Genomic DNA, 27913 nt, shown 5'->3' on the forward strand with positions numbered 1-27913 from the left:
AATGGCTGAGAGAATAATTATGATGAATCCTGGCTATGTTATCGGTATACGCTGCTGGCAGGGCACCAGTGAGAGATGATATGTGAGGGTGAATGAAGGTCAGTTAGCACACCGTGATACATTCCATAACGATTAACCACGATGGTTTCCAGGAGAGACCGCTTGGAAGTCGACCTAACAAGGTACATTATTAGTAATTGGGACTAACCTTCTCATTATTAACAGTTCCTTCTCCCCTAACGTAGTAAATAATATGTTTTTTTTTTATGGGTGAAAATGGAATGGTAACCCCGCCTGCGCTAACGGGATACGTTGGCGGAGCACCAGTAAAGGGTGATCGATGAGAATGAAAACAGGCCAGTTAGCCCATCATGATGAATTCATCAGGAATTAACCATGATAGATTCCAGGTGGAATCACGAGGAGGTCGATCTGATTGGGTATATTGGTAGCAATGGGATTTTTAGTCTCCATTACTTACAATCCCTTTCCCCCCTCGTAATATGTTAGGACCGATATTTTTCTCGAAAGTTCTAAACATAAACGTACCTATTGTATTTTACACCGAACGATGCAGTACAACTATCGGCTTGTATTGATAGATGCATTTGTTTTATTTTTTACTATTTAAATAGACAGAGGCCAACGCGTATGCCCAACGCAGAATTGTCTGCTGCCTGTCCTAGAATCCTAGCGAAGCTTTACAAAGACGTGTCAGAGAGTAAATATACTCCTTTTTAAAACGCTAGGCGTAAAATTAAATAAGGTAGTTTTATAGGTGAAAGTGAAATTGGTAACCCCGCCTGCGTTATCGATATGCATTGGCGGGGCACCAGTGACACATGATAGATGAGGATGAAAGCAGGATAATTGATCTATTGTAACGAATTCGACAAAAACTAGCCTGACTCGGTTAAAAATTAACGCAGTTTCTCCTTGTTTCCAGGAGGAACTGTGTACAGGTCGACCTGATAGGATATACTGCTAGCAATAAGGCTGTTAGACTCTATTATTAACAATACCTTTTCCACAATTGAACCATTGCTGTTAATTATTAATAATCCCCTCCTCCCAGTAGCAGCTGTGCTAACATAACTGTGTGGGGGAGAAGGAATTGTAATGGGGGTTATCCCCCACGCGGTTCACCATGGACAATATCGTAATTGATTTATTGTTGAATTCGTCATGATGAGCCAACTGACCAACTTCATCCTCACTTGCCATTTCTCACTAGTGCCCCATCAGTGTATACTGATAACGCAAGCGGGGTTTTTGTTTAATCAAAAACAATGGAGTGGTAAACCCGCCTTCAATAACGGTATACGCCGGCATCAGTGAGGGATCATAGATGAAATGAAAAGGCAGGTCCCTTAGCCTATCATAATAAATACATTAGGAATTCGGCACGATGGTTTCCAGGGGAAACCACGTGAAAGTCAACCTGACAGGTTATATTCCTAGCAATAGGACCCCTCCCCTGCGCAGGACCTGCTTTTTCATTTCACCTATTATCCCTCACTGATACCTCGCCGGCATATATCGCAGCCGGGACTACTATTTTATTATCATTCATAAAAAAAAAACAAGTAGGTATTTAATAAGATGGGATAATTAGGAAATGATAATAAAATGGATCGAAGGTAGTAAGTAGGTAGTAATAATAATACTATACATTTAACACTGTATTCAGAGTTCTTTAGAATGTTGTTTATAGGCGACGGATATCACTGTTTATAACGTGCATCGTCAGCTTATTGCCAATCAAAATTTGGGTAAAACTAAAAAATCACCACCCAATGGATGAAACTGAGATTCAATTCAAACTATTACTATGGTATCACTGGCATTAATCTCTTGGTTTGGTACTTACGAGCAGTTCATCAATCTCAAAGATAAATACACGTATAACTAATTATATTATTATATCTGTGTTATCAAAGTTTACTGCTTTAGTCACAAAAGCAAGTAATAATAGAGCAAGTATGGCTTTAATTGGTGACTAAGAACAAGAATTACATAGAAGGAATGATAAAATAAAATAAAAATCATATGGTTGCCTCCTTTTTTCTTATGCAAATATAATTAGTAAAAAGAGGATGAAAGCTACACCATCAATTGCTATTTTTTCTTATTATTTAATCTGTCTCTTAGGTTGGACTTATTTATTCTGTGGAGTGATAACCTACTCTGTGTTCTGTGGCATTTAGTCTCTGTAATGTATGGATTTTGATTTTGTTTCTTAAATCGTGAAAGTTCCTTAATCTCTTTCGAGTGTTTATTATAATTTAATACCACTACATATATTTTTTTATTTGTTATTGGAAATAACATTTTTTAGTAATTAATTGTAAACCTAAAATATCAATATGAAACGAAGTTATGATTCAATGGTTAATTCTTCAATTGAAATTAGTTCATATCGTGATCAACATTTTAAGGTAACATATTACAAAAACAGAAGTAAATTATATAAATAAATGGATTCATCTATTTACATTTTCATTCAAATATAATCTTGAAAAATATTCGATGTATCTAATATATGAAAGAACTAGTTTGATAGGTTGTTAATAAATATTTAAATTGGTTGGTTTTCTGAACGTCATCTACCATTACAGGGCTCCAGAAGTGAACAAGAACGGTTGCTACGTATGTCATCAACTTTATATATTGGAAATTTATCATTTTATACAACAGAAGAGCAAATTTATGAATTATTTTCTAAATGTGGTGATATTAGAAGAGTTATTATGGGACTGGATAAGTACAAAAAAACACCTTGTGGTTTCTGCTTTGTAGAGTATTATACAAGATTAGATTCAGAAAACTGTATGAGGTGTGTAACTATACTATATTTTTTTTATATTACGAAGGTGACATACAAACATAATGTTTGATAATAAATGGTCCCTGTAGTGCTTGCATGCCTGCAACACTAATGATGTCATGTGTGCGTTGCTGATCCTGAACAAACCTTAATACACCCTTTTTAAAGAGCCCCATTCTTCTGGGAAAAACCTTGGCATATGTGTAGTTTTTTTTATTCTTTATAATATAATATCATATTTATCTCAAACTTGCTTTTACATGCCATTCCATTCTTGTAACTAGAGACTGTGTTAAAAAGTAATAATGTCATCTTCTGTCTCATACAATATGTATATACTATAGCAATTTAATTAAGCCACAGAAAGTAACAAATAAACTCACTTTCATATTTATAATATTAGCATTTACAGTTTTTATTAAATTGTTATTTATATTAATTATCTCTGAGGTTCTTTGTAATATTCACTATTAAAATAACCATTTAGGCAACCATAATTTATTCCATTTTTTAGCTATTAAATTGTAGTTTTTAGTTTAAAATTAATATACCACACTCTTTTACATGATTAACATTAGTATCCAAGAATGTTTGTGTAAAATAAGGCTATGAACAGATATTTATATACTATTTTAAGACAGTATGTTTAGCTTATCAAAGTTTGGCAATGTTGCAATTATGTGTCTATTGTAAAAAACAGTTGAACATTTTTCAATAAGTTTGATTAATTATTTAAAAAGTGCTCTGTTAGCGAAATAAAATGTTAATCATAGAGTACATTGCATTGAAAATCTAGCACAAAAATTTTTACACCTACTTCATATTTTGCTTTGAAATTTTTTAAGTACATTTTTACCATCCAAATCAAAATTTTCAATGACAGCTTAATAAGTATATTATTGCATGATTAATGCTTTATTTAACTAATAGCAAGTTTTTAAAATAAGCAGTCAAAAACATTGGAAACTGTTTTTGAAAATTGACAAATACACTTCCAAACTTTAGTAAGTTATTATTTTTTATTCTAGGTATATAAATGGGACTAGATTAGATGACAGGATAATTCGTTGTGATTGGGATGCTGGTTTTGTGGAAGGTCGTCAGTATGGGCGGGGGAAAACAGGTGGCCAGGTAATGTTTAAATAATGTACTTTAAATATGTGAATCATTATAGTACGCATTGTATAGGATGCAAGATCTTAACTTAAGATGGTCTCATCTTAATTAAAAACCAAAGGAAAAAAAATGTTAATTATGTTTTATATTTCTGGTGGGAATATAATCTGCCATCTGATTCAGACTTCATCTGAAGCAGCTATTTTCGTTTTGGTCAACCTGTCTCTTTAAATGTGTATAATTTTAAAGATAACATGTTCTATTCAGAACATTTTTATAAATGAGAATTATTGCATTAATTCACATATTTTTACAAGGCATATGCTTAAGAGAAAGATACAAGAACATACTTTTAAAGTTGTTTTAGTGGACACTAGAGTGGTACACCCAGTTTCGCTATCAGTACATACAGATAATGTAACAGTGAAAGATAATAGATGAGGATGATAGCAAATCAGTTGGCCCATTGTAATAAATATATCAAGAATTAACTATTATGACTTTCAAAGGGAACCATGCAGAGATTAATCTGACAGAGTATATTGCTAAATTGAGTCTGTTACTAAATAACTTTTATAAATGTAATAGAATGAAAAAGTAAAAATGGAACTCTGTTCTCATAGCATTATCTTCGCATAAATCAATTTTTTAATCAAAATGTAAATGTAATTAGCTGTTTCATTTTTATGTATTTGTTGTAGGTCAGAGATGAATATAGAACAGACTATGATGGAGGCCGTGGTGGCTATGGAAAAATAATTGCACAGAAGTTTACTCCAAATACCTTAGAACGCTGATCTTAATTATTATATTTTTTTTGTGTGGATTATTTTAATTGAATGATTTGTTTCTATACCTTGTGAAAGACTGTAATATAGATAATAAGGTATCTGCGACTCTGTTATTAAACCTATTTTTACCACTTGTAATTTAATCTATTTGCAACCATACTCAGTGCGCTGCATGCATTCCCCCGTGGCTGCATGACATCGGGTGTCTTCGGTAATAAATTAATATGTTTTTTGTATTAAATGACGAAAATCTGCATTTTGCAGCTCTGTAGACATTACATTATTATATGGTAGCTATAAAAAAATTATGAATTATGATTGTTAAGAATTGTAGCTTTGATAAATTTCGCCTGGCAACAATATCGTAAAAAAATAAAGTCTATTGTTATCGGATGTGCCAGTAGAACGCGCGTTCGTTGTCGTCGTTCTCGTTGTCGAATCTTATCGCGTGCGTGCATATATTGCCACGAATATCGTGCATATTAATATGTATCGTTTCATATCGCTTTTAATTATATAACACATAACCATGAGGCTGATCGAGTAGAGGGCGTTACACTGTGGATCGGTTCAAGGCGGTGGATAGGTAACCCGGATCTGAGGGTAAGTTCGAATGAGCCAGAAGTTCTGGGAAGCCTAAAGCCAGAACCGAATCCTGTTAACTACAAAGCTTCAGGTCAGTGGTCTCTACCTTCATTATCCTCTTGTGTTCATTATTTACCTACTATCATCGTAATAACTTCATACAGTCTATTAACAAATGCTGCGGACGATTAATTCCAATTTTTAACATCTTATTTTACGAACGGTTAACAATGATGGAAACTTCTCCATAATTCATACAGTGGGCGAAGAACCTAGTGTTATCTATGAAATCTGATCCTTTTATGAAAATTATGTGATTTTTTGTAGATATTCATAAGACTTTAAAACACAGATATTAGATTGTTCTCAATTAGATTTGTGTATGTTATAACCATATCTACTACATAGATACAGCTACTCATCTCCAACAACATCATTATCTCCGGTCACCATTATCTCCGCTCTCACCCCCGCCCGCATTGATGTTATGGGCTCTGACACAAAACGTCAAACGCCCCCTGATGAAGATTTTCAGATAAAGTCGAAAATTTCCCTTTATATATATATATGAATTCAATATATATAACAATTCATATGAAAGAAATGTTAAAAATATTTGTTTCAATGCTCTATTAATATTTCAGGGTCCTCGCTAAAAACTAGATCAGATAAAAAAATCCTTTTAATTTTTTGTTTCATTTAATAATAATTTTAAAAAGCATACAATTAAAGCAATGACTGATTAGTGAAATGCAGATTTCACTTTATTTATTTAGTGATATACTAATACAGTATACACTATCAAATTTAAGAAATCTCGTTGTGACCCTTTTTTGTACATTTTAATAGGTCGTTTAAATAGTGACACCGGAAATTATTTTATAATGATAATAAATAAATGTATGTAGAAGATGAGATGGCAAAGCATCGTGAGATAACATAAGTTTTACAACATAATATGCAACTGTCAATAGATTGGATATAATGAATTGGCCAATGCCCTAAAGATATCTTTATCGTACATACGACACATTATAGCGGTATAAATATCATTTACCATCCTTAAACATATAATCATAAGACTTGCATAATAAAATTAACAATAAATTATTTTAACCATACAACATGTGTAAAAAAAAGGTGTATAAAACAGACATACACAACTATAGGTAAACAATATAAACATAATAATTTCCATTGTTAATAATAAGTACTTAGAAAACATGAAGATTTTACAGCTGTAATCCACTTTTAAGTGACATTAAACATTAGTTTTTATTTTTTTTATGTATACTTTACGCAATAATTTTTACTAATTCTGAATCAACTTTAATAATTCCTCACTACCACATCAATTTTGACATAAGATCAAACTGAAAGTGCTGTTTTCTTTGTGGAGCGATTATTCACTTACATTATATATGATGCTAGTCGAATTATCTAAACCACTTATATCTGTAGATTTCTACAAACTAGATCAGTAGGAAACCCCGAGTTTAACATGAACAACATTAATTTAGTTTCATAAGCTTTCGAGTTTATACAGTACAAACACTTTAGTAGTTAACTCTTAATTGATAAATAAATAAAAAATAGAAAATTCATGATCACTAATATAAAAAGTACGGTAGCCACTGCAGTGTGCAAAATGTATTTTTGCTAAGATAGAAATCATATTATGTAAATAATATACAATATTAGGTGTATCCACCATTTTCAACAAAATGAGTATGTGTTCTAACTGTTTTACTAACAATAATATTTTGGTTATTTTATCATTAGTTGTGGTACAGTGGACACGGCAGCACTGCAGATCCTTATTTAAAAAAAGAATAGATTCACATATTTTATACATTATGCCATATTTTTTCATTTTTTAATCTCTAGGGGTTGTTTCCGGCATCAGATCAAACCATAAGGTCTTTGCTTCTCGAAGGTCATATTGATTGAGGTGTACTAGGACCTGAAACAAGTAATTTAACACACAATATAGAACAAAACGCAAAAAATAATGTTATGAAATAATTACTGATATTTTTTATAATTCTTAATTAGGTCATATTGATCAGTATTTATCATTTTTATATGGTTAGGTTAGTTTTTTAAAAGAATGAATATTGAACTGCTCTCTAACACAGATACGTGCACCATCCACTGGCGTCCTACGATTGTACACTATTGTGTACAAAGGCTAGACATCAGCATTCAACTGAATAAGTATGTAAAGGAATAATAATACAATATATGACAATCATTATTAGTTTATAATAAGTACATACAAAAACAATACATTTGTTTATTACTGAAATTGTTACCTGTCCAATAACAGGGCTGCCGCCGAGAAAGCCCTTGTGCGTTGCGACCGTCACTTCAATCTGCCTAGAGTGTAATTCTGCCAGTGGAATTGCCCATTCAAATTGCTCATCATATTCTGGCATACAATTATCCTTCACCACCTATAAATACATACGCATATACTGTAGATTTAATGGTAGCGCACAGTAAACTCATTTAAATTTAGTGTTGCTATTTTGCGTTATGGTGACGTTTAAATATGATGAATGAAATTCAAGAAACCCTCAATAAACACCAAACGATTTCACTAAACACATAAGCCATCTTTATAAGTTTCACCAAATACCAATAATTTCTAGTATCGACAAATAAGTAAGTTTTAAACGAACTATGCCCACATTTAGAACTTTTTTTAAATATACGATACATTACCACTGTCTTGCGCTTAGAGTCCTTGGATCGTCCTGGCAATAAGTATAATTTCACATATGGGTCAGGCACGTTGGTCGGGTCCTTTAGAGGTATATGCCTGTAAATAAACAAGTGATTAGATAAACTTATAAAAAAAAGTGAAACATCTAAAAAAAAAAAAATCCAGCTACTACGATGTTTTGTATATTTCTAAATTGTTAAAATGATAATCAAATGCTAAGTCGTTTCAAAATTAATTTACAAAAATTCTTAATTGAGAAGCAAAAGTTAGACATTCCAGCAAGTTACCTCTATGTTTCATTTGTTTGCTAGATAACTGTCATATCTATCTGTTTACTGTATATCTATCTATTCACTGTATGAATAATCTGATAGTATTGTTTTATTGTTACCCTATTCCCTTTGGCCGCAACAGAATATCAGTGCTTTGCTCTTTTGAGGACGAAGTAATAAACTGAGTTGTGGCCATTTTGTATTGCTATGGCACACTCACAAACGAAAATTGTATTTAGCTTTATTTACTTTTTTTTATCATTCATGTTATCTCGCTTTTTTTTGTATATGTATGTTGTAATTTGTGTGCTGTAAGTAAGTAATGCAAATAAATCTATCTATAGCAATGAGAGGCATTACTGTTGAGCATATCCCTGGACCCTATGGCATTGACGTTGTTCATAATGCATACGATTATCGATTTTATCGTCATAATAGGAAAACGAAATATATGCGTTTTTTATGCAACTTATAAATGTTAAATAAGCTGGCGGCTCACTTGGTGAAAAGTGGTAACCGTCACGTATATACTTCTAATTCCGCTTTTAATTTTAAAATAATTTTTATGTTTTAATTTTCACCGGTGATAATTATGTATGTATAAAATAATTGCATACATTTTATTTCCATATAATACTTATCAGTACAGTCAAACGTACGTTAATAATTAGCAAAACATTAACATTTGTACATGTCTAATAATACTTACATTATTTTATGTACAACAACATACAAAATTTGATTTTGCATGCTATAACGAAGTGAGAGTAATATTCGACCCAAACCAGCCTCACCTGCAGACCTGAATGAGAAAAAATATGAATAATACAATGTACATGTCACAGAATCATTCATGATTATTATATTTATAAAATAAACTATGAATTTTAATTTCCTAGCTTATAAAGAAAGAGAGAGAGAGAGAGAGAAATTCAACATGTCAAATGTGGGATGTGTGTGTATTACAAATCACACTTAATCAAACATATATCAAAGAAAGATATTAAATCAGCCCTTTCCTCCTGTTTTGGGAATCCAGTCGTTTGTAAGCTTTAGACACTACCAGACAGGGTGATACTGGCAATTTGAACAACCGGTTCCACTGACCCTCACACTGTACCAATACAAATTGTACAGGTAATTTCACAAATTTTTCAAATGAGTACTTTATAGTATAGGTATATGTGGGGGGAAAAGGATTGTTAGCAATAGAGTTTGACAGCCCCATTGCTAACAATATACCTTATTAGGTCGACCTCCACGTGGTTCTCCCTGGAAATCATCGTGAACAATTCTTGTTGAATTCGTCACGATGGGTTAACTGACCTACTTCATCCTCATCTATCATCCTTCACTGGTGCCCCGCCGGTGTATACCGATAGCGTGGGTGGGGTTACCATATATACCATTCCATTATCATTCATTTAAAAAAAGAAGTATAGGTATATGTATATAATACAGTTATATCATGGACAGACACACGAGTAACGTGGTACTGAGACAGCGGGTAAGTTCAGATAGCGCCAGAGGTTTTTAATACGGTACCGGTACCGGTACCAGTACGGTGTAAAGTATCGATGTTCAGTATACCGGTATATATTTTTTTACCAGTACTAAACTCTGCTTCCAAATGACAAAGTATACCAAACTAAAGCACTCACGTAGTCAATGAAGATATTCTATGTACCAATTTTGAGGGTGGGGATTGACGACCAGATGAAGGCGCTTGATAGTCTTGGTTTACATCTGTAACAGAGAAGGTGAAGAAAAAATATAAATAAATGGGTTCCAATCTAAATAGAATTATTAAATTATTAACTACTAACAAAACACAATCAAGACAATGTTTACTACATTGTCCTGATTGTGTATTTATTTATATCAATAAATAAATGAATGTTCCGTATGGATAGAAGTCAATGTGCCGCAGCACCGCGTGTGAGTATATTATTTATACTGCGTTTAATTTTTTTTTAATTATTCCCTCCATCCTAAGGTTGCCTTGAAGACATCGTTATTAATGTTAATATTTATAAACACACGAGTTTTCATATATTCATTATCTAATGACGAATTAGAACAAAGCACATAGTGTGAAAATTTTCCTTTAATAACCATTTTCACAGCAAACAGTCGAACAAGTAATCGAGAGAACGGTAATGAAATTGTTGTGATGCCATTAAGCGACGAATAACAATGTGGAAATATTCTTTATGTCAAATTGTTATTTCACTTGAATTTTAATAGAAATTATTATATTTTTGTATAACCTCTAATTGAAATCAAGTTAATCATAAAATTAACTACTTACCAACTTCTTTTACAATTTGCTCCACTGGAATTGAGTTTTGCGATACATTGTCAGGTGGATTATCTTCTATGTCTTGCAAATCAGCAGAGCTCGGTTTTGGTGCTGTACAGAGAAATTACAGTTACAGTAAAGCAATATATTTGGACGCTAGTTAATGTTTCTATGGAACACATTGGTAAGTTACAAATAAAAAGGAAAACATCTTATTTATATGATTTGGTCCGGTAGAAAACTAGAAGTATTTAAGTATCTATCCGTGATAAATATTTATGATTTTCTTATACTTGGTTGTTGCAACAATGGTTCTGGTACGACTCCATCCGTTGCCTCCACTGCGACGGCTGCGGGCGCAGGCGGCGTGGGCGGCACTGGAGACGAGTCACTCGTTGGCTCTAGAGTAGACTCGTCTTCTATATCTTCTTCTTTAACAGCTTCCTTCAAAATCTATATATAACATTTTTCTATCAATGTCTACCTATATAATAAAACAATGATTTTTGTGGCGAATAAAAATCTGGCAGTTATTAGGAGTAATTAATTACGCGACATTATTAGTTTGGTACTGAGCCGGAATCGAATCTCGCACAGATCATATTATTAGCATTTTTAAATACATATATTTATGTCTCTATTATATATTTATGTTAGTATTATGTAAAAAAAACAATAATAAATAATAACACTAACCCTGAGTTGCAATGACAAGATAATCTTTGATTCGGGGCCAGATTTTTGTAACATTATTGGCTGTGTCAGCATGGTCAAGTCTTGTTGCTTCAGCAATGATGAAATGGAGTACACAAGCAGTCCAAGCTGACTTCCAGTCTTCTGGTCCAGAGCCTGAATCACGTTAAATAACAATTATAGTTAAAAATAGCGTTTTAAATAAACTGTATTAGAAATAGTTGCTAAACAGTAATAGGTTCTGTCCTATGAGTCACGATATAACCTACGTACAATTTTAATACAAATTCATTCAAAAAGTTTAAGCGTAGTTGAGTAATAAACATACAAATATCGTCACAAACTTTCAAACCGTAAGCGAAGGATACAGCCTACTTCTAGCAGGCTGGCCAAGTGCCTTGGCATAAAATTTTATTTCGAGTATCGTTCTACAATTTCTCTTTAGATTTTAAAATTTTCATAGACGCTATGTACATGTACTTGTAAAAGTTATTTGCTTACCTTAATTTCTAGTAAATCAATTTCAGGGTTCTGTACAAGGAACGAATAGCCTATTTCGTAGACGGGATCGTCAGTCCTCATTTGCACGGCGGTGATCTCCGTCTTCTTGCCAACCGTCACTGACAGATACGGGTCAGGCCTGGACTGTGGTCGCGCGTTCTGTAAACATTTCAAGGTACTGGGATTTTTTTGACCGATACAAAATTGTATACATACAGTCCAATTCAGATTTCCCATCGAGCAAATTGGATTGAAAACTAAATAGGTATTTAGTTTTATAGTATTAGTATTACTAGAGGGAGACTTTGTACAAAAGTCGATTGCTTGGGTACCTCTGTCCCGTTCGTGTTTCAACCGTGAAGCAGTTGTGTTTGTATGGCTGTGTTTCGGTTCGAAGGGTGAGAGATAGCGTGAATTTACTGGATACGGAGGAATAACACCTGAGTCCTCAGGAATGGCAACGCATGGGGAATATTTCCGCTTGTCAATTTGTCAGATTGTTTGACTTTCCAATTTGTATAAAAAAAAATTGTTAATAAAAACTTACAGGTAACTTCTTGCACGAGTCTACGTATACGGATAATACAGCAGAGCTCAAATCACCAGTCTTTACTAATTGGACCTCAGTGAGTGCCTAGAAAATAACAATACCACCTATATAATATATAATCAAAACTTATATATATATATATATATATATATATATATATATATATATATATATATATATATATATATATATATATATATAAAAAAAAAAAAAAAAAAATATTTACGTGACTCAAATCCAGCAGATCGCTAGAGAGACGGTGCCATGAGAGACGTAAATGAACTTTGCCATGTTTAGCTTGTTGAAGAGTTTGCCACTGGAAAAAATATAATGCATATAATTAAATTCTTCTAAACTAAACATAATAAATAATAATTAAATGGATAATAAATTAAAAACATTATAACTACCGTATCTAAGCGTCCAAAACGCACAACTTGCGAAATGTCCATTGAACATCTGCAAATAATATAAATAAATCAATAAACACAATATTGGGTTATTTTTTTACATGAAAAGTATCTTTTACTCTTTTAATAAATATAGTTAGTGTCTTAAGATTTCTTGTACATGCAACACAAAAATGTTAATAAAGCTTTTTACTGATATTTTAATCATATTTAATACATCCTGGGTTACAGAATATAATTCAGTGGCATTAGTAATAAAGCGAAGCCATGAAAATTTACTTCGAACTATAGGGTGTAATATATATATATGTATAAATATTTTTATTATAGTAAATTTTTGGTAATACTTTTCAACTACTTGTGTAATAATTTATATATTAAGCAATGTAATTAATTTAGCATAAATAAATACATATTATATACATTAGATTGATATTAAAAATAAATATAGTTTTATTTCACATATTCTATTAATGTTATTGTATTTTACCATTTTGGAAGTGGTGACCGTCGCCTATAGCCATGATCAAACACCACGAATGTTACAGATAATACTGTAATGACTAAAGAAACCAGTAACAATTGTCGATCTAGAGAACAAAGGTGTGACGTAATCAGTTATAAATTATATAATAATTATTAATGAAGTGTGTTAATATATGAGGTTATGAAATACAGTATTGCTTTTAAATCGATGATTTAGATACGTGTATTTACAATGTGTATACAGTGTTAGTATACTAATGCCGCATGTGTCCTGCAGTGACAGTCAATTTCATATATTTGTGCTTATTGTATGAACATCTACAGTTAGACTTGTTAGTACTGAGTGGGAGACATGTGCGGTTGTCGTATTTCCGCACAATGTTGTAATTAGTGTAGACCGTACACGACCGAACTGAGTAAAAGTAAAATTTCTCATAATGCTCTTTATTTTCATCGATAGAATTGTTTTCTGTATGAAACTATAGCTACTGCTCGTACTTTGACTCATTTCGCACGAGACGGACTATATGATGGTACGGTGTTCTGGCAGCGACCGACCTGCCGAGTTTTTCGTCCCTGCCCGCGCGGTCCCAGTCGTAAAGCTTGATCACTGCGCGCGTCTCCTTGCATCGCAGTATTGACTGTCACAACCCACCACGTTACACACACATATAAAGCTCATATAGCTACCTACCACCATGAATATAACACAATGTTTACAGGTTTAATCGGACAGCATGGCTATACTAACCTAAAACCCAGGTTTGTATTCATGAAACTGCACATGAAAATAAACGAACCATTCATACAAAACTTTAAACAAAGATTAAAACTTATAATTATATTTTGGAGACAGTTGTTGATATATCTATCGCTGGATTTCAAGTTTGTACATCCTTTACAAGTTACCCTGTGGAATAATACCCAATGTTATTGTACAAAATAAATAGTGTTAACATTAGCTGAATATGGATTCAGTTTATTTTAAGTATTGTTACTAGTGAGTATTCCTGACGCGCGACATGATTTATTCATACACACACAACTTAATCGAAAATATTTTACCTGTATAAACTGTTTAGTGTCCCGATTAGTTATAGCACTACTTATTATGTAGTTTCTACCTAATATGATGTCAAAAATACAACACGTAATTAATTATTGTAAGCGACGTAAAATTCAAATTCCTGGTTAGTTATTAAGTGAATCTTGACACCTTCCACAATACTATGTAAAAAAGTGTAAAAAAAACAATAACATTAAAAATCCCAGTGTAAAAATGTATAAAAACAACACGAAAATATATCGCTAGTGACATGGCACAAGTAGCGTTTGAACGGACCTGCCGAGAAAATCATCGTTCTGAATGCCCATCCCCGGGTCCCAGTCCCAGAGCTCGCACTGCAACACTTGGCTCTTCCTTGAGCTTATTATTGCCTTGGGACAAACCACAACATCCATATATTAGTTTGGCCACACGAGGATTCTTATAGCAAAATGGGACATAACACTGATAGCCCCTGAATGTAAACTACAACAACATTCATGGGTTTGTATGAAAAACTTTAATTTCAATACATCAAAAAAATTACATATTTTTAAATTACGTATTAGTAGCATTTTACATCAATGTTGTCGTGTTCTCACAATTATGGTTGTGTATTTCGTTCTGGAAAGATGTAAACCTGTATATGCAAATAAGTACATGTAAATACACGGAAAAACATTTTCATATAAAGTGTATATGAAATAATTTACCGTCACCACTACTTGATGTTACTTCAATATCTAATAACTACATGATATGATGAGATAAAAGCATTAATAATAACGTAGATAAAATGCTAGGGTTTATTTTATTTAAAGGTATTTTTTTGATAGTAAGAAAATGAATAATGTGCAAATTGAATCAACAAATAAAATAACCCTAACATTTATTCATCATAACTAATATCTACGAAAACATACTATACTTACGTCGGTATTCAAGTACACGTTGTATATAAATTTATCATAATTGCTCTAATATCTACAAGATGCACAATTTTCCATCCATGCAAGAGGTTTTTTTAAAAATATAAGTTATTCGATGACTTTACATTTAAGATTTTATTTTAAATATTTGAATGCATGTACTTTATATGCGACATGAAAATATGATAATCGTCGCATTAACAGTGACCAGCGCCTATGGACAATAAAAAATCACTGCGACGCCCAACGTACCTCACATGCGTCACCATTCTTGAGGACTAAGCAGATATGTATCCATATAGCAAATGTTCAATTTACCATTGCTGAAATTTTTATGGGAAAAATATATGCAAAGTGACTTGAATACAGCGAGCCATATAAACAAGCACGATCAGCATGCATGAAGCGTTACCAGCCACCGTCATTTACCTCCCACCGGGTCGAGGTGCCTGCTCACTCACTCACCTGCCGAGATGGTCGTCGTTGTTCCCCTCATCCTTGTCGAACACCTCAATTTCCAACGCTTGACCCAGCGATTGTATAATGCGCGCCTTTAAGCCGATCGCGCATAGGCCGACGCAAACATAAGTAAGGAAAACAAAATCATATTGACGAACACTAATTTTATTGTCAGTCGTTTAACGACAGTAGGCACACTAAGCGGTATAGTTAATAGAAGCCAAAGGAAAGAAGTGTTATTTACGAAACTGAATCGGTCAAAAAATTTTAATTAGGAAAAGTTATTAGAAGTAAGTCGAGAAACAAAAGTAATGGTTTAAAATAATGTAAAATATAACTCAAAATGTCATCTTCTATTATTTTAAGCTATTAAGACAGCTCATGATTTATTAGCACAATCTAAATAAAACCCGAGCTAAAAATATGCAAATTATATATCGCAAATTTTCAATTCAGCAATGCTGATGTCATGGATGAATGGATATAAAAAATATATCTAGTGACCATGCTCATTCCTGACCAATAATATTTTATAGTTTGAAACACTAACAACAAAATGACTACAAGTATTTGTCTGTAGAACATTTTCTTACTGGGATTAATTAGGTACGTTCCACTTGGATATATTCGTAGAATGCATTATTGTTTATGAATAATTTAATTATATGAAATAATTAATTTTATATTAACATTTCAAACTATGTTAAAGGTGCATTCATTCAATTCCATATAGTGTTGTCTAATAATCATTGGAATTCACTATCAATTGCAATAATACTGGAACTATAAATATTCTAAGAATCAATAGTGTTGTCGATAATAGTAGTCATAATCGATCAAATTGATTGATTCTACCGATTAATCGATATAATCGATAGCGAGTACGTGTAAATGCATATATAAAATAATAAATGCAAAAGTATCAATGAAAATTATTGTCCAATATACATATTGAATTGAAAAAAATATATTGCAATCGATTATAATCGCTTATAAGTATTTTATTGATGATCGATTATAATCGATGAAATTACATAAATCTACATATCAATGCTATCGATAAGCCAAACGATGTTTAGATTATTCTATAATATTACATTGATAATATTCCCATAGAATAGACTATTAGGCAACACAAATCCCAAATTATGATTATATATGGTACTTGTATTTCTCGTCTCAGAGATTTTTATTAAGTGTATGGCATGGTAAGATTGTATACTAAAATTATACCTACTCTTACATCTTCAGAAATGAGCTAGTGATAAATCGAGCAATATATTACCCGTCTCAATACTCGTAGAATATCCATAACCAGATTAGAACATACCCTTCAAATAGATTAAAGAAAAAGTAAGTGTAAATATTAAAAAGTGCTCAGTAAGCAACCATTTTTGTTAAAATCTACATACAACAGTACAATAGCCTGTTAACTTAGTGAGCAAGACATTCGAACATTGTGAATTGAATATCGGAAAAGAGAAGACGGTATGTATGTTTGCTATCCCATATGTAATGGGATGTGGCCTCTTCTGTTAAATGTAAGGACAGACAAACAGCGGTCACATTGACAGGAGAACTGCTCACGAAGTTATCAGGTTATAGTAATATAAAGGTAAAATATAAAAGTAAAAATCAGTGCCCATTAATATAAAAGAATAAGAAGAATAAAGAAAAATATTAGGGCCTTTTTGTATTCTCACCTCGCACCAGAAGTCCCAGCGAGGGTTGACGTTGTTATCGATATGTTTCGTCTTCCATTGCTGCGCACCGACAGTTATGATTGCATATGGGTCTGATTTACCCTTACCTGCTCATTTTAAAAGGAAAAACAATTTAATATTTGTTTACTAATTACTATGATGTTAAAACGAAGCTAATTAGTAATAATAATTCATAGCAAGTGTTATTAATATTATTATATCTCACCAAGCATAGACACATCTTTCTTCATGAGATTCTGAGCTTGGACCAGGTGAATACGTAGTACGCCCTAAAACATATTTAATTAATGATACTTTCTATTATATTAACCAAATTATATTTTTATCTTTATCTCCTATCTTTATATAATGGGAGGATGACATAAAAAGAACAGCGGGAAAGTTGTGGTATAGATTAACGAAAGATAGAGAAAAGTGGAAGGATCTTGAGGAGGCCTATGTCAAAGGACAAGCTGAAAAAGTCGATTAGAATTGTAGTGTTAAATGTTTGTAAAATGTAATACTTTCAGTAATAAAGGCTTATTATATATGATATATACCTCCGGTTCGGGCATGCGCAAGTCGACGGTGGGTATTTCGTCGCTTAATTTGATGGGTAATTTGTTGGGCAACACCATCATTCTGGCAACTTGTTCTACAATACATCGTCGTAAGATGTCGCTAAAATATAATTGTTATTACTGGTAAGATACTGCGCTATTATATTCCAATTAATAAAATTTTATTTACTTATGAGTTTGTCTGTTTATATGGTTTCAAAATAGGTGTTTTCTATGTACGAATTTAGTGTCTATAATATTTTATGTTCATCATCAGTGACTGAACCGATTTTGATAAAATATCTATGAGACCAATCTGTAAGTATATCCTTTCAGATAAAAAAATAATTTTCTTGACCGGTTTAGAACTGACGGAGTTATGAGACAAAGAAAAAAATACAACTGAATTGAGAACCTACTTCTTTTTGAAAATGCTTCCAAAGATTAAATTATTTTTATTTACAGTATTTTTTTTATAGAAATTACTATATAAAGTATTTTTTTAAGTACATAAACAAATTTACCTGAAGCCAGGCATATCAAGGACATCGGCGGCGCCGACCAGATTGAAGTCAATAGAAGGGTTGTTGAGAAAAATATTTGGAGGCCTCCCACTAATGGCATCTTTGTGATTAGGGGCTTCATTATTACACGCACCATACCATGGATCTGAAATAATTTCATTAATCATTAAATGAAATATTGCAACGCAATTTTTAAATTAATAACTGTATGAGTTTCTATATTTTGTGTTAGAGATAGTATCTACCTGTAAATCTTTGATGCCTCCTCGAATGTGTTGCAACACAAATGATATATCGCAGTCACCGGCATAGCTGAAAATGTTATTTATTATTGTTAATATATTAATATTGTATATATAATTTAGATTATATTATTAATTTTTACCTAATATTATATTGTAATTTTATATATCGACTTCATTTACACATTAAAGGGATAAAATAGATAAAAATTATTACAATACAGTATGATGACTCACGGTCATTATTATTTATGATATTATTATAAATTTAAATAAAAAAACTGCATTATAAAACCAACATATTACGCTGTTATTATGACATAATCACATGTTATCAATATAAAAAAAAAGATATTAGTCGGAATCTCTATATAAGGCAGACATATAAAAATTGTTTTAAAAATTGACAAAAATGGAACTACAGGAATCTTTAAAGAGTAGGCATTTACTATAAACAGGTATCTTATGTAACATAGCCGGTTTTTATATAAATTGAGTCACTTGTGCCATCTAAAATTTGTCTGTGGATATAATAGTATAAATTTTCTAATATTAGACACCTACACTATTCACTGATATTCTCTATCTTAATCTAGATGGAAACTAATCAGTATATATTTATATTACCTTCTAATTTAAATAATTTGTCACCGACTTCAATCGTGTCTAAATCAGTTATTTTTATTTGAAAACTAACACTACTGAACTAATTTTGATAAAACCAATCTGAAATGTTTTTTTTTTTCATTTTATTTTTATCTAAAAGAATTTTCAGATAAAGAAAAAGAATTCTCCAAATCAGTTTATAAATGACGGAGCTTTGAGATATACATAAAAAATTCAATCGAATTGAGAATGTCCTTCTTTTTTGAAATCGGTTGAAACAAGCAATAAATTCTCATTTTTATCTAGTCAAGTGGCTTGATTGGCTAACGGAGTAATAGCATACTAAACTCAGCCTTTTATAAGGATATCCCTCTTCTTAGAGTGTGATATAGTAATAGAGCAGCAGTAACATTTTAGTTCTCAGGAATGGTACTGAATGCTTAAGCGACACTATGAGCGTTAGGGTGTATTTTCTAATACACATAATACGGGTCGTGAGTATTAGACAACGGTTAGCTCTTTCCATAAAGTGGGCTATTTGGTTATTCGTCATTTCAAATTGTATATAAAAACAAAATTGGAATAAACAAAAATAAATTACTACCCTTACAAATATTATAAATGTGAAAGTCAGTTTGTTTGTTAGCTTATAGCGCCTTAACTAATTCAAGTTTCTCCATATCATTATAAAGATACTTTTTATATCGGTCAGTAAACATAACCTGGTCACGCGGATGAAGTCAGGGGTAAAAGCTAGTACTTAAATAATACAAACTTAATTATTCTTATCAAGAATACTAGAATATAATAATAGAATACAATCACAATAATAAATCACTTCCTTCATTAAGTAATTTGTAAATTGTCACTCATAAGTCCTAAAGGATTACATCTAAAGATATTTGCCAAGACCACCTGCCATGAACGGAAACTATTGTTACGTAGTACCATATAAATTATGTCTATCTACCTACACGAGCGACGCCAGGACGGAACGCTAGTTATGAGTTAATCATTGCGAACCAATAATGCGTGATCTCCACAAAAATTCGTCATCTAGTTATTTGTTTCATTTAGATATGTTGATATTATTTAAATTAATGTGCAAAAATTAATCTCTCATTTGACTAAAGCCTGATATTGAATGATTCATGTATTTAACTTTCACTTTTCTACGTCACCGCCCCACTCCTTTTCGAGCGATACTTCTATGCGCTAGAGAGCAGACTTGCTTTGACTTCCTAGTAGCACAGTAGAAAAGATCAATATAAAATAATATTGGAGAGCTTGTTTTATTGATTCAAAGCCCAATTTCCCATAAGATACGACGATCACGACTGCAGGGATAATGTTAATACTTACAACAGATCAACATCCATAATGATTTCATTCCTCGAGAGATTCTTATCGTAGACTTTGACGCCGCCGACACGAGGCGCCTGTAAACATTACTTTGCTTATTACCGTTCCCATAAGAATATTACTTTATAGCGCTATCAAAACGATAATGCTCGTTGTTTCTACGCTACACAGCATATTTGGCATTATTACATTTGATAGGAAAAAATGTATCGCTCTAATGTGTAAGGATACAACGTAAATGTAAAAAATTAATGGATATTGTATTGAAAATTTTAATTAAATAGTTTCAACATGTGCTATGTTAGATTACTTTTAATAATAATGCTTTTATAACTGTAGAACAGCGGTAAGCATACCACTTTCCTCAATGAGATCTTGGGTTTATTTTCGGTTGGGCCAATATAAGAAACGAACTTTTTATTTTCGGCTCAGGTCTGGGTGTATTGGGTTGAGTCCCTAGATATTCTTTGTCTGATTCCTCATAACACAGGTTATCGTAGTTTGTGGATCAGTCGAAAGGTGTAATTGACGTAATAAGCATACTTTTAACTACAATTGAAACTTAAAATGTTTACCGAAAAAATATACCCATAAGGATACGATTCATCCATAGGTCCAGTTAGTACAGGAAACTAATTTTTTATGCTACTTAGAATGGAAAACAAGCTGAGAGCCCACCTGATTAGAAAGTGGTAATCGTCGGCTACAGACATGAGCAGTACCATGAAGTACAGAGTATACTGTTTCGCCCATGATACATCCCATTCGTTGCCATTCCTGAGGACTAATGTGTTATTCCTTTGTACCCTGTAAATTCACTGCCATATCCCACCCTTCAAACCGAAACATAGCCATGCAAACACAACTGCTTCACGGTAGAAACACGAATGGGACAGAGGTGCCTAGGCAAACGACTTTTGTACAGTCTCCTCTGGGACAAATTAATCCGTTTTATTTATAGAACACTCCCTTCAAAGGATGTTAACGAATTTCATTTCACTCTGCATAGGAAGTACCGAGTAAATTTTCTTTTCTCTATTAATCAGTTGTCATTGTTATAAAGTTTAGCAATTGTAGGTCGGTAGTTCGTCAACATGGTCCGTAAAAAAAAAAAAATATTTAAATTATTTTATAAAAGGGCCAGTGCCAGTATGTGTAACAGTATATTTAAGTATATTCTGTAACGTACATAGTACTGTTCATGTTTATAGGCGACAGTTACCACTGCCCATCAAGTGGATCGTTAGCTAGTTTGGCATTGTATCATAAAAAAAAAAATTAAGACGAATAAGTTAATAAATTGAAAATTAACACTTTTCCATAAAAACTTTTAAGCAGTCTGAATTTTCAGAAATCCTATATCTTATTGGTAGTTTTCTATATGGGTACACGTACGTAACCGTTACAATTAATATATAGTATCTATATATTTAGCTCAGCGATGACGTGTCTGTGAGTCAATAATTATCTCTATATAAAATTTGCATAATCAAAAAATATTAATGCAGATGAGGTTCTAGATAATGATAACATGAGTAACTGTTTCAAAGATTACCTACCTACTGTTAAAATTAAAATACTTGATCCGTTATCTTACTGATCTATACAGTATTAAATTTACTATCAAATATTTAAATATATAGGATAAATCGTGTAATAATTCTTCATACGAATACCTATGTATAACAATGTGGTATGCGTAAATTTTTACTATGACGGTTTGTCATAGAAAAAAATTACGCATAGGCTATTACATCTAAACGGCTATTATAATCGATTGGCTATAATAGCAGAGTAGATGTTCATTTATAGATGGGAGGAAGAGTTTATATCAAAAAGAAAAAAAAACGTTCGATATATTCGTGAAAATTATTTTGCTATTTATAATAAATAAAGAAGAAAAAAATACTTTATTAAAATTGCGATCGTAACGTAAAAAAAATATTCAAAAAATATTCTTAGAACGCTCGTGAAATGTTCTTAGTCGAAAATTTGAGGAAGCGAGAGAACATTCCATAGAATTTCAACTACTACTACTACTTTCAACGCCAATTCTATAGAATTGGCGTTGAAAGTAGATAAAAAAGTATGCTCCATATGTGAATTTGATAAAGAATGCAATGAATGATGAATTCAGTCTTACTAAATCTAGCCTCATCATATTACTAATTATGAATCAATTACGAAACGATAATTTAACCGCTAATTATCTCATATCAAGGTGTGTTTGGTAACCTGTTAACTAGGATCTAAACGTCATGTGATTTTCCTTACACCTTTTTTTGTTTCAAATTTACTTTTAAAAAAGATATTTTTTTATTAATAACCAATAATAAATTTCATACGCTTTTGGTTAAATCATCAACAGTATATATTTTTATCAGCACGTCCGTTGAATACTTATCTATTGAAATATTATGACACATTTGTAAACAAACATATAATTATTTATTACTTAAACGGTACTAAATATGCATTAATTACACAAATAAAATTTAGTTTTTCTCGACTTATTATATTGGTACTTAAATAATAAATGAGTGTGTGTATACGATAAAGAGTATCCAGATTACAGAGTAAAGGGCTCTAGTGATTATTCTGAGGTCAATACCTTCTGACTTATATATGCATATACATATATGTATGAATATGTAAAATACTTACGATGGTCCCTAGAATCATGCGCTCAAATTTGAATCCATTTAATTTGAAGTTCGAGAGGCTCTCAGCCACCGCGGGTTCAATAGATTCTTTCAATAGAGTTCGAGCGTAATGATTCACATTAGGCCAAACTTGCAGAAGTATCTGGAAGAATATTTGGATTTAAGAAAATATTTTGTGATTTTATAGTAAATTATTTTTAACTGTGTCCATGATAACTCACTCTGTTCAACCATTCGGCGCGCTCAATATCAGGGAAGAAAACCTGGTAAAAGATACAAGTTTATAATAATTATGAAAGTAAGCGAATTACGTTATAGGTTTCAGAATGTAATGTATATTTTCTAGTAGTCTCTTGATTAACCAAAGGCGAATATGCCCCTATATTCGCCTCTGGTGTGTATACTATGTAGTTTGTAAGTATATAAATAGCAATAGGTATATTCAAATAATTAAAGTAACTGTGAATCAACGAGCGAAGTAAATGTGACTCATTTTAGGTGGCTGTTGATAAAGGAACTGACGAATTCAGTATAGCTAATTATGCACTGGTATGTAAAAACATAACAAGCTGATTCATTTTTTTGTTTATCTTTTTAAAATATTACATAATGTACATAGCAATTTTGCTGCTCTGGGTATTTGTTTAGCTTGTTATCATGGGCTGTCCCATTTTTCTTAATGGTTAAATTATTAAAAAAAATAAGACATGTATGCTTATGAAGAACAATGTAGTTGCGCTAAGAAAATAAGACCCTCTTACCCAAGCCGGTAAATCATCAAGTCTTGCCAAGACCACATCTTTCTCAGAGGAGAGTGCGGCGGCTTTCGCCAGGTTGCGCCGATACTCGCTTTCCCTGCGCCACTGGTCGCGTACCACCGACAGTATAACGGGCCCGATAAGCCACGCTACACTCCATTGCATGTAACCCACTAAATAAACAGCTCCCACTATTGATACCTGCGGAAATTAACATCTTTATTGAAAATTATAAATTTAAAACTATTTCATTACACTGATTTATATAAGTTTTTATATTTATTTATATAATTACTAGCTGTTATCCGCGACATTGCTCGCATTAAAATTGATTTTGTTCAATAATTCTGGTTGTTGCTATACCTACTCCCTTTAAGGAGTAGTTTAAAAATAGAAAATTACTAGATTTTAATTATGAATACGTACAGAAATACGTAGACTTTTGTTTATAAATTAAAGTCTATTTTATTTCTGTACAATAATTATACAGTCTGAAGCAAATCAGACGACGAAACAATTTTTAAAAAAATATTGCCCTTCCCTCACCCACCCCTATTTTTTTCGCAAGAAAAGATAGCCTATAGCTGTTTCCAGGATCACATCTATCCCTATAACAAAACTAATTATAATTGATTCAGCAGATCGAAGAATCCGCATATATAATTAATACATAGATAGACCATAGTATTGTAGTAGGGTGTACCTCACTACAATACTAGCTGTAGCTAGTAATGATATAATCGCCAACTATTTTCATTGAGAATATATTATAACCATGGTAATGTACAGCAAGCTATTATACTAGCTAAGTTGAAATCACATAGTATGAATATGTGCAAATTCATAAATAAAAAATATAAACTATTGTGTACAAATATTACAAGTCTTGATTATTAAACACTAGTAACAAAGTGAACATTAACATTTCCTGTCCCACATGAGGAATATGTTTAGTCTGTATGATGTCACCGTAATTATACTTTTCCATTAGCATGCAATACAACCCACATTATATGACTGTTGCTGTGTACTACTTAACAGATAAGGGAACATTTACATAAAACCTAAACTATTTAGTCAATATTAATTAAATTTTTACTAATTCTATTATTGTTATCACATTGATGTGGTTCCAGTACCCCCACACAAATTTAATTATTGAAATTATTTGAAATATGAAATGTTTCCTTACACAAACTTGTCTTCTAATTTTTATAAAGTGAAAAATATTGTTTATATTACTAAGAGTGGGGATATTGTCACTTTCTATTAGTGGAAGAATTTATAAAATTGGTTCAGTATTTCCAACAAATATATCTAAATATATAATTACTATTTAAAATTATAAAAACACAAAAGTAGAATTTCTGACAACATAATGAAAAAAATATATTCTTATTGTAAATCAGGAAATGAAATAATTACACTGAATCATTCATTTGGAAAATAACAATTTAATAGATAGACACAACTAGAAGCTTGTAACAAACACAATTTCAATAGTATAAAACAGAGTGAGTAACAAATATACATCTATTTTTTATGTAGTAGTTAAATATAAAAATCATTAATATTGGAAATGATTTTAATTTATTTTGTATCAAATTTTTTTGAGACAAATGAAATGTTTAATAGCAAACACATGAAGGTCAAATCTAATGAGTTAACGCCAATACCTGTTTCATGGTCATGATGATTCATATGAAGGTGCTGTCACTTTTGTATAAGGAAACAAAATGCATTAAAAATATATGGATGTTTAAATGGTACAGTTGCTAAATTCAAATTAGTAAACAATGTAAAAATCTGTTTCAACCAGTAATAAATATTTAAATTTAGTTAAAAATATTGTAGCCTAATTTTTTAAATTAGGGTGTGAAAATAAATAATGAAGTCCATAGATTTTTCAATTAAACTCATGAGATATAAAATTTTATTAATATTCATATGATGGGTTCACAAAGGGATAACATTAGTAAGCTAGTTACACATAAAATGTAACCAGCATCTTCCCAAGTTAAGAAGAATTGTTAACTGTTACAATTGAGAAGGTATTAAACTTCAAGAAAATCTTGCTTTTTCAAATTCAACACATTTACCAAATTTTTTTGGAATGCAACTTAAAGAGTAACAGTGTAATGTCATTTCATAGACCTATATTATTCTATAAAGTATTTCTGTTTATAGGGCATGACTTCTTATTATATTTTTTTGATAATTATTAGTTATAGTATATTAATTATGAACATAGATAGATAGAAATTCTTGTTTTCTCTAAAAGATTACAGTACTAAACTTATTATATATATATATATATAAACACATTGGTCACCTTGTCAGTCACGGGTGACTGACACTGGAATACTCCAATGGGGCTACGCAACTTGTATTTTTTATCCGTTGGCACTTTGTCAGTCACATGTGATTGACACATAAAAATCCTCATAATTTTTCACAAAATGCATCAAAGTAAATGAAATAATCATATCTCTACATAATTTATTAAATATAACTTAAAAACAAAGATTTTTTATAAAAAAAACTTGTTGGTGGAGAATGTGTTAATAAAATATAAGAATATTATAACAATATTAAAATATTACCTTTTTGAAGAACCTGTATATCATGGAGAATATAGTAGCACTTTCATCACTAGTGGCTGGTGGCAGTGCCACCTTACTCGGTGCCACCATCGTATTACTTGCCTACAACAGTCATATTGGTTTTATTTTAACAAGGTAACATCTATTAAAATTATTATTAGTTTTAAATAATAAACACTTAAAAATAAAGAAAAATTTAAATATTAATCACATGGATTTATTCAATGTTTTAAGCGTATTTAGTTTTAATTATTTTTTATAAATACAAAAACAGAAATTGATAACTTTTCACTGTCTACCCCACAAATGAGCTCAAATATAAAGAGGTCAAGACAAAATACGTGGTAATACACTTAAATCACTTTTATTTATAGATTTACGTTATCTAAGAATTTATATTTGTCAATTAAAGTTTAACGATTATAATTTTATATAAACGAAACATACCATGCTGTTGGAGGGTGCTCAAGTGTAGTAGGTGAACCTGAACCAACAATTAACAAAACTACATAAGTACATAACCACATACAACTAACCAGTTCAATTCAAACGTCTGATATGTATAAATTCGTAGCGTGCAGCGATGAAGTCATAGCTCATAGCAATAACAAACTGTGTATGCTGGAATAAAGAGATTTCAGTATAGCGATTATAAAACAACTTGAGTCAATGTACCTAATCAAGTCCAGATATTTAAATAAGAATATAATGATTATAAAAAAAAAATAAACTCATGTTAAAATAGCAAGAAGATGCGAAATCAAAATCTGATAAACATTGGAAAAAAAAACCAAGTAGGTAATAAAGTGGTTATTAAAATATAAATGTCATATAAGTCAAAGTCATATGGTTATGTCAGTTAAATGACACACAATTATTGGTTGAATTAAGAAGTATTCTACTATAGGCCATACGCACCTAAAGTCAAGATTTTGGAATAGATAGGCCTTCATAGACAGAAAAAATACAGAAACTTAGAAAAGTAATTATAGGCGATTTATTAAAGCTAGTAAGACTAAGAAGATCGGTGGAATGAGTCTTCATAACAGCAAATAATTCCGATTGCTGAAAAATGAATGATATTTGTTGATACTTATTTTGTTTTTACTTTATCTAAAAGCAATAGTATAATAAGTCAGTACTTCCTCTACTGAGCAATTTAGGAACTATAGTTAATATTTTGGATAACTTTTTTTGG

General features: G+C 31.5%; 2 protein-coding genes across 2 annotated transcripts; one reads left to right on the forward strand and one right to left on the reverse strand.

The window, feature by feature from the left end:
- Positions 1 to 2194: 2194 nt before the first annotated feature.
- On the forward strand, positions 2195 to 4872 carry LOC113523012 (nuclear cap-binding protein subunit 2). Its single transcript, XM_031913936.2, has 4 exons — positions 2195 to 2438; positions 2619 to 2836; positions 3856 to 3958; positions 4645 to 4872. The coding sequence occupies exons 1-4, from the start codon at positions 2367 to 2369 to the stop codon at positions 4738 to 4740; spliced, it is 489 nt and encodes a 162-aa protein (XP_031769796.2). The 5' UTR covers positions 2195 to 2366; the 3' UTR covers positions 4741 to 4872.
- A 1127-nt stretch (positions 4873 to 5999) lies between these two features.
- Positions 6000 to 27524, reverse strand: LOC113522719 (extended synaptotagmin-2). The gene is given in 25 exon segments (XM_052897921.1): positions 6000 to 7282; positions 7635 to 7775; positions 8047 to 8143; positions 9029 to 9121; positions 9981 to 10065; positions 10631 to 10732; positions 10915 to 11074; positions 11318 to 11470; positions 11816 to 11974; positions 12363 to 12449; positions 12592 to 12681; positions 12776 to 12824; positions 15701 to 15786; positions 17398 to 17504; positions 17624 to 17687; positions 17958 to 18078; positions 18482 to 18548; positions 18551 to 18626; positions 18727 to 18793; positions 20692 to 20768; positions 23356 to 23496; positions 23576 to 23617; positions 24116 to 24313; positions 26716 to 26817; positions 27163 to 27524. Coding segments are annotated over 25 exon segments (2454 nt in total). The 5' UTR covers positions 27166 to 27524; the 3' UTR covers positions 6000 to 7195.
- Positions 27525 to 27913: the final 389 nt, after the last annotated feature.

This window comes from Galleria mellonella, unplaced genomic scaffold (assembly GCF_026898425.1).
Source record: "Galleria mellonella isolate WM207_F2 unplaced genomic scaffold, CSIRO_AGI_GalMel_v1 utg38, whole genome shotgun sequence".
NCBI lineage: Eukaryota > Metazoa > Arthropoda > Insecta > Lepidoptera > Pyralidae > Galleria > Galleria mellonella.